We start from the raw sequence: 9,281 nt of genomic DNA, 5'->3' as shown, positions 1-9,281 counted from the left end.
AAAGCACATGATTTGATAGGAAAATATTCACTTTCGGCTTTAAATGTCAATTCTGGTGTTAGATAATAGAATAGTTCACGCTGATTCCGAAAATATATGATTTTCATATACTTTTGCTTAAATTAAGGTAGATAAAAAGGTACTTCCGGTTTACAAAATTTCACTTCTGGTGTCTTTTGAACCTGGCTTCACACTGATTCCAAAAAGATAAAGTGCTTTTTACATGAAAATAATGCAAAAATGGTTTTTTCTGGTTAACGAAGGGTCACTTCCGGTTGACTTTCTTCAAGGTCATATGTCTGCAACCTAACGTAAAAGATCCTATGACTTTATGATGTACCAAATATAAGTTAAAGCAAAGGTAAACATTTAGAACGCTGATTCAAGTGCCATTGATTAGCCTTGTACAAAACGCAAGTCTGGTGAACACAATTAAAAGCCACATATCTTTAAAAGTTCTATCAACCACTGGTTCCAGGTCCTGTCGGTGGATGTTTCGTTTCCCATGGTATCAAAAGCAAAGTTGTCAGCACTTGTGCACTAACATGAAATAGGTGCGGTCATCTAACGATGATTCTTTGAAACACGTAGCTTTTTCTACACACAGGCACAGATGGCCTTAACTAGAATTTGCTCAATTTGAGGGATTATTTTTGTTATCAATATTATTCAACATTGTAATTGATTTGCCTGTCGAACTGTTTTAATTTGAACCCCACTGATGAGTCATCTGCAGACAACACACGAATTTGGAGTGCCAAGGTTGGAGTACCAAATTTTTAGCCAGGTTTCCCTTACTTAGTTTTTACAACCAATGAGTCAAGATCACTGTTGGTGGACGTTTCGTACCCGAGATGACCACCAGCCAAGTTTTCCTCTCTTCTGTGCTGCCATGAAATATCTTAGATGTTGTCATTCTCTATAAATAAACTGTTCATCAATCTTAATGTCATTCAGAACACTCAGATTTTTCTATGATAGATGGGTTTAGAAACATTTGGCACATTTTTTTGGAAATATTTGGGTTAATTGTTTTTCAAGATTGTATTTACTCTGCCTTTTCAACTGTTTTGATTCTATCACTCACTGATGAGTTTGATGAAAAGAAAACGCGTATCTGGCGTACCAAATTATCAGCCTTTTTTATTTGATAAGTAGCAAAGGTATCGATCTATAGATACCAATAAAAGTATTAACTTTACTACGCTATGTGTTCATTTTGACTATAAACGTCTCGTCAGTTATGCTCGATGCCAAATTTAAAAAAATAAAAACAAAAAACATAATATGAAATAGCAAGATGTTCCCAAGAATCTTAACGTACACAACAAAATTGTCGAGACTTTATAATTGAAAATTTTAAAAATCTATGGCTTATGTTTATTGTATAATCATAATCACCAACATTTGACGTCGTAATCAATCAAACAATCATATTTAAAAAACACAAATTAATTCATTTGCAAGAAGTATTTTATTAAGGAAAAAGAAGTAAGAATGAGCAATGTTAATGTAAAATGCAATACCATCAGAAAATATATTACAGTGTATCATGTACTATCATTACGTGTCTAATATGATATTTAAATCGCACTTGATTAACATTTTGGTCGTTATATAAAAGAACAAAGAGCATATCTTTACCTTTTATATTTCATATTGATTTAGATTTTACAATACAAACATGCATTGTCACCAATTATTGTCCACACCTTTGGAAGATATTATCAAATGAATCATAGCTTAAAGTATTACATTAATACAAAATATAGGATTTAAAGGGCATATATGTCTGATAATATAGAAGTAAAGAATGATAGTAATGATTTATTTTCATCAAAATAACGATAATATCATAGTCCATAGACGATTCCTGTTATTTGTGAGGATATTCTTCCGAACGTTTCCATTTTTTATTTTCCATCAAATCCCTTCAGGAGCAACATTAGCTTTTCCAGTTTATTGTTATTAGTTTTTTTCTCTGCTTCGTTTTTCTTTTTGTACAGATTTGTGCGAGCAGCTTTAACTTCCCATCGTTTGTCGAGACCCCTGGATACTACTTTGTCAGCACTAGATCTTGTAATACTGCGTCTACTGCCGTGGACTGAATGTAAATAAAAAATACAATATTATGTCATTGTCAGATTAAAACAAATACAAGTTTTTTGTATGATGGCATCGAATAGGGAGCGGGAGAGGTGTGCCGAACCCTTCAACAGTTTACTGACCAAAACAAAAGGTTGAACTAGTTACATCAATAGCAATTCAAATGGTAACACAAAAATAAAATAGTTTATTTTCTATCATTACATGAACCAATGATTGTGAGAAAAAGTAATGCCACATTATATTGACATTGTGCAAAATATACCTTTGTAATTATGTCTAGGATTTAAAGACAACAGGAAGTGTTTTAACACCATTATAATAAGGATTGAGTGCATTAGTAAAAAAAAATTTTTAGCAAGAATTTTATATCATGCAGTATTATCAATTGATGGGTATATAATTGTGTCCCTTATTCTTTAATTCATTGTACTTCATTGTTTTCTTGAAGAAGGTCCTTTAGGAAATGATCAATAAAAGACTTTACTTATGCAAAACATGTAAATATATTCTCCTAAAACCATTGCTCAATTTATCTACGACATCATTTGTTGACTGTTGTACGCATGTCGATGTAATCGAATGTAGATTGTCTTGGTCTTGTTCTCTCTGTTAAGTCGAAGTTTTTTTTTTAAATATACAATTGATGTATTTTTTTGTTTTTTTTGTTTTGGGTTATTGTCTTCTATGTTTGAAGTCAACTACTGGCAATGTGAACGTTATATGCAATTCCCTTTCACGTAATCCAGTGAAGTGCATTCCGTTGTCAGTCAGAAAGTTTGATACAGCACGTACAGAAATATAAAAATTTCATTAAGAATACTTATACACACTTGATGAAATCGTTTCTAAAATTAAAACTTGTTTTTCTCAAATTGTATAATATTTACCAGCTTATTTGTTATACATGTCAAGTTAAACATCCTTTGCCGTCAGGAAAATACTTTTACTTACCATAGATGTCGATATTCCAACAAATATTGGTGCACCCACGTTCGTCCGAGCCATCATCACAGTCATCCATACCATCACATACCCAAGGCCAGATAATACATTTATTTTCAGAACCGCACTTAAACTTATAACTTTCACAACCTGTAGTGATCATTAAAAGTTTCAATTTAAACATTTTAAATTCAATACGCGTTTACAGTTTCATAAATGCCAGATGTGAACAATAAAGGCTACATAAGTTTTTTTAACGTTTGGCCTGAACTTAAATTTAGTAGAATCGGTTTTGTTCACAATATGTTGCAAATAGACAATTTCTTCAGTGATTTGATGCATAACATTAACAGTAGAACATGTGATAGATGATTTAATACATTCTTTTAACAGTGATCTTTAATCTATGGTGTTTTCTACTGGTAATAATATGTATGAAATCATATAAGACATTTTCTATCTACAGTGTAATTTTAACAAAACTAATTCTATAAAATTGGATATCAAGACATAAATTGGGGGTATTGAACGTTTGAAGGCGTATCTAGAATAGCGTGAGAGACGAACGAAATTTATAAAATGTGTTTTTTTTTCATTTTCAACTATCGCAACGTTATGGTTTACGCAACCCTTTAAGAATACCAGGTAAACTTTCTGGTTTAAGGTTGAAGTTAATTTTGTTTGGCGATTTTAGATTAAATGACATGCGCAGATGACTTTGATATGAATTGTACTTTGTTTATTGTAGGATTTGTTTCTGTATTTTTCGAACTTCCGAGTTAAATATTCCTTTGATATTGATCTGATTTTTTATATATGGATGTAGAAAACCTAACGTCAAATTGTATTCCATCTATAACAACAAAAAAAGGGGGCATTTTTTAAATAGAAAAGGTTACGATGTTATTACCAGAACATCCCATGTCATCTTCTCCTCTACTGCAATCAACATGGGAATCACACTTCTGACTCGATTCGATACATTGTCCGTCTAAACATTCATACTGATCTTCAGTACAGCCTGGAAAAAAATATGTGATTGATTGATGATTGCTTTACACCACATCATCACAAAAATGCTTGAAAACAAAGATAAAATATTATTGATTAAATATAAAAATAGTCCCTAACTATATTTTACAAAATTGTGCGTTTTGTTTTAGATAATATGTAAAGTGTAATCATTGGAACTAAAGATATGCATTCTACAAATTAAAGTGACATGTTAAAGAGATTGATACATACTGTAAATACAATAATGAAGAATTCGACAAGCTCAATAATCAGAATGATTATATTTCTCATTTTAATTTATGTTAGTAATATTCCATTGCAACATGCAAAGAATACGCATTTAATTTAATGAAAATTGAATTATTGTCAACATTCCCAATACTAAAAAAAGAGGAAGATACCTAGAGGCCATTAAAAAGCATAAGTCGAAGAAAAACAGACACCATGGCTTAAATAAAAACTACTTATATACAACACTATAGAAAAAAATAGGCAGGTAATTAAAGATTAGCACGAATTCCCATCAAAACTGATGGAAAGCTTTACATGATTAACTGTTCCAAATTTTATATTGATACGCATGCGATTCTGAATTGAAAATGAAACAAACATAAAAAAACCTATTCAATATCTAGTTCAGCTGATTAATCTCGACCTTTCAAGTAGTAACATGGCTTTGTTATAAGAGTTGTTTGCTTTAAATCTCCAATAGTATTCACTCTTTAAATCTTCAAATACTTTATGCTGAACATTATTTTGTTACTTTAATATACGCTTCACATTTAGATAGCATCTCGTAATCGAACAGTTCTTTTATCGAAGGTTGGGTTTTATTTTTTTATATTTTGGTTTGTATGTTTGGTAAAAGACAAGATTGTTACCACAAATTTGTAAAGATGCTTTCTTAATTAATATACATACACAAAGTTGTTCCCAAAAACAGTCCAAATACTAGTACTACCTTCATACTTGTTTGTGCGATACGGGACACTAAAAAGAGAACTGATAATATCAAAAAGAGGAATAACCTTTATTAATGTCCAACTGGTAAATTTTAGTATAAGATATCTTCAGACATTCATAATTGGTATACTTTGAGACTGTGGAATTGCTGACTTTCTCCTGTACAGATATTTTTTAAATGTACTCAATGGGTTAAACTCAGTGACAAATACTGAAAAAACCTAGTTTTACTTGGTTTCAACCAGGTTATACTCTGCGTTATTTATCAATAAGAATTACTGACAGAAATCTTTAAGATGAGTTAGTTTTAACAAAGATATATGAGAACACTAACATTTTGATTTATAAGTTCATTTTTTTGAGACTCTTATTTTATATTGTATCAATTTGAGAAAAACATATTGGTCAAGCAACTCTAGTACATACATGAAAAAGTGAATAGTTTTTGTCGAAAGATCTATAGATTATTCTCCTAAAATTTCATGATTTTAATTGAATTTGAAAATTAAGATGTTATTCGAAAATTTTTAAAAATTCACGTAAATTTTACGTGAAAACAATTCATGTGATTTTCACGGAAAAATCAGTTAACCTCCGGTTCACGTTAAAGGTCACTAGAGGTGAAATGTACGTAAATTTCATGTGAAAAAAAAATTTCAGATGATTTTCACGTGAGTTTCACATGAGATTAACGTGAACCTTACATAAAATCAATTCACGTGGGTTTCACATGAGATTCAGAAGAACCTTACATAAAATCAGTTCACGTGAGTTTTACGTTTAAGTGCGTTTGAGTTGAAATTTGCGTGAATTTCACGTAAGATTCACATGAAATGCACCTCAGTGAAGTTTCTCAGTGTAGTGTAGGAATTTAATTTTACGATTAAGTAAAGTCCCTACACTTTAATACACTATTTAAAAACACTGATTTGTTTTAATAAAAGCTGTGAAATATCTTATTGCCCTGTATTGCCAAGCATTACCATTTTCTAGGAATATTGTTCAGCCACGGGAAACCTAGGTTTTCCTAACAAAGTTATCCCGCACGGATATATATTTTGCCAACCCTGGTTGAACAGGAATTTCCGGAGGATCAAACCTCCAACTGTAACAATAGTCAATTACAGATATAATTGACTATTCCTCAGCATTCACAATTTAACAATAGCCTTAGACTCTACCAAGAGGACACCCATCTGCAACCGTTAACAGGACTCTTGAACGTTCAGCCAGTACTGAATAGACTATGTGATATTTCAAACATGATATTTAACTTTATTAGAATTAAAATAATACGAACGAATGTCGGAAAAGATTAATACAATTAAATACCGATTACAACATTGCCAATAAAATGATAATTTCAACCATCAACATTATCTTAATCAAATACTTACATTTGTTGTCTACAATGTAAACCAGACTATTGCTCAACTAACGCAACCTCATCTTTTGAATGTACCAAAGTCAGGTTATGCTTTAATTTGATTGGACACATTTTAAGTCGCAGTTAACAAATTTAAATAATAACCAAAAACTGCTGTATGTACATCTGTCTTTTATTACTTTATATTATATTTGTTTTCAGAAACATGAACTGAATTGCACACACGTCAATTAAAGTTAATGGACGTTTAAATTTAACTTATATTTGTGCAACCCTGTCCTATTTATACATTTAATGTTGTCTATGTTCAGACTACATTTAATATACGGACCTAAACAGACACATTATCAGCAATACAGGATCAACAAATAGAGATTGATCATAAATAGTATTAGGAGAGTTACTATTTATGAAAACGCACTTAGAAGGAAGTGGATGACACAGTTTCTTTTTAATCCCCTAAATTGCCTTTGTCCTACCTGTATTCATAGTAGAGAAGTCTATTATTGCAATGAAAAACCCGTTTTTTTTTAGAATGATTTAGTTCGAAATTTACAGGAATTAGACCTCTAATACAATAATTGATGTCATACTATTTTACATTCTCCGTGGAGCGACCAGTTTAGGAAATTTTTATTTTAGGTGTAAAATGGGATTTAATAGAAAGTTTATACATTTAATAAGGTCTTTCGGTGTAAAGTTTCAAACAGATTTATAAATGTATCATCTTTATAGAAATATTGGTCACTAAGATTTACTGTTATAGCCATCTTGTTTTGCTATTGAAACTAAACTTGATAGTACTTTTGACCAAGTTTGTTAAATAGGAAATGTAGTCGTCCACTCGGCATTAAGCGTGTAATGATAGTGCCACGTTCTGTGCACGTTATATAACATTGCGATATCCCTTTGAGGTGTCCGTAGGTGGCCTGATTTTCTGCCTTGTCAACCAAGCTCATTTCTAGTGGCAGTCAATATGCCCGCCGTTTATACCGGTGTGTCTGCCTTGCATAACATACCTATTGAATTTATTTTTAATTGTTTCTAGTTCTTTATATTCAAAACGAGAAACTATAAGCAATTCATACATTTGTAAGTTATGCAAGGTCAGACGACAAGAATGAACGGCAGGAATTTCGGACTACCACTGGACTATACATGTTGTATAGGGAAACCCATTTTGCTTTGCATTAAGCCAACTGCGGATCTATCGAATAATTGTTAAAAGGATCTTTTAACGTACACAGAGCGTGGCACTCAGTCTACACGAGGCATCAGAATTAACGTACCTATCACAAGTAATTAAGTTTAGTCTTTAACAGTAATTTTGATCTCAACATCACCTGAAAAAGTCCTCAACGGGATTTTATTAACTTTTCCTTGTCGTTTAATTTCAAAGCTATAAATAGTTGCTTTTCTATTTGTGTTATCTAAGCGAAACAAGTATTTGAAATAGGAAGTTGTATTTTACTATATACATGTAGATTAATATTCAAATTATAAACCATTAATATTTCTTTCAGTATAATTGATATATGTAAATTAAAATGTCTCAATGATGTATACTATTTATATGTAAGTTTTAAGATGCCTCATCTGAAGCATATGTATTTTTTTAATTTAAAAAATCGCATATTTCTCTCAGCACAAATGCACTAATTAAAAAGTAATTATTCTTGATAAAGAGTATAAGATTTACAACTTGCCATGATCATTTATTGAATGAGCGTTGCTTGCTTACAGGTTTATGTCAAGACAGATATGTTGTACGTGACCAGTATCTTACTCAAGACAAATATACTATTGCCTATTTAAATGTCAATAATCCAGAAAAAAACCCCATATAGGAATAAATAAAACTGTCATGACAGAATAGGTGTATCGACACAGTAAGAATACATTAATATGCATGAATCACTTGTAAAACTAATGTTAGAAACCACAGTTTCATCTACATTTTGTGTTTCAAATTCGCTCAGATTGGTAAGGGATTCACATATGTACAGTTGGTTAAAATTTTGATAATATATCCGGTAAGATAAGAGACTCTAATCCACATTTACAATAATAGAATAATTGATTACACTCCTATTCAATCGATAGAAAAACGAATTAAATCAGATAAAGTGGGGGTGGGTGAACTTCTAGATGAAGTAATTTGGTTTTTATTCGAATTCAGTGAAACCTGTTTTCAGAGTTCACTTAAGGGAGAGCAAAAAAAATGTAGTCTCATACGACAGATGGTCTTTTAATACAGGTTCAACCTATATGAAATGTACTACAGAAAAATCTAAAATTAATGGTCTTATAACACAGGCTTTTGCTTAATATAGGTGTTCACTTAAGGATGTTTGACTGTACACATTTTTAGATTTTAAAAGGTTTTAAGCTGTCAGAGTCTGACATTGCCTTCTGTGTCTTGTTTTAAAGAGCAGAATATTCAAGTCTACAAAAATTTCGAGGAAATATTGATGAAGATGTTGAGCCATGCTGTCCGAGTGGAGAGTTCACCGCCATATAATTTAGTTTTGTGTTCCATGTGAATTGTACATGATCTGAATACTGAGTAGCAATCTCACAACACAAAATAGTTAACGTTTGCACAAATACTATAAAAACGACATTTTTTTAAATTAATATTTTTCAATTTCTCTTCATAATGATATAATGAATCACCATATCTAGTTAAAAAGAAGCAGTACAATAGAACATATTTCTTTATACAACCATATTGCGTGATTTCATTTTATGAGGTGCAAGTCGGATGCATGAGGTTTTAAAAATGCTGTTTTCCTTTTGTTTATCCTTGTATTCATGTTTTACTCATTTGTACTTTTCCGGAAAAGTTTATACTAGCATGGTATTA

The 9,281-nt window shown here is 31.1% G+C and overlaps 1 protein-coding gene across 1 annotated transcript; it reads right to left on the bottom strand.

The window, feature by feature from the left end:
- Positions 1-1,455: 1,455 nt before the first annotated feature.
- Positions 1,456-6,588, bottom strand: LOC127721712 (low-density lipoprotein receptor-like). Its single transcript, XM_052228511.1, has 5 exons — positions 6,426-6,588; positions 4,987-5,055; positions 3,962-4,072; positions 3,061-3,201; positions 1,456-2,104 (listed from the first exon to the last, which is right to left on the bottom strand). Exons 2-5 carry the CDS (start codon positions 5,030-5,032, stop codon positions 1,914-1,916), a joined length of 489 nt encoding a protein of 162 aa, XP_052084471.1. The 5' UTR covers positions 5,033-5,055; positions 6,426-6,588; the 3' UTR covers positions 1,456-1,913.
- Positions 6,589-9,281: the final 2,693 nt, after the last annotated feature.

Source organism: Mytilus californianus, unplaced genomic scaffold, assembly GCF_021869535.1.
Source record: "Mytilus californianus isolate M0D057914Y unplaced genomic scaffold, xbMytCali1.0.p SCAF_12, whole genome shotgun sequence".
Classification (NCBI taxonomy): domain Eukaryota; kingdom Metazoa; phylum Mollusca; class Bivalvia; order Mytilida; family Mytilidae; genus Mytilus; species Mytilus californianus.
The sequence above is the reverse complement of the archived record's forward strand: the minus strand, read 5'-3'. Positions and strand labels throughout refer to the sequence as shown.

Excerpts from the sequence above, each read along its gene's own strand:
- LOC127721712 (XM_052228511.1), bottom strand. The coding sequence starts at position 5,032 with ATGAAGGTAGTACTAGTATTTGGACTGTTTTTGGGAACAACTTTGT. Across the intron at positions 3,202-3,961 it reads AGATGACATGGGATGTTCTG|GTTGTGAAAGTTATAAGTTT; the intron begins GTAATAACATCG and ends TGATCACTACAG. Across the intron at positions 2,105-3,060 it reads TTGGAATATCGACATCTATG|TCCACGGCAGTAGACGCAGT; the intron begins GTAAGTAAAAGT and ends ATTTACATTCAG.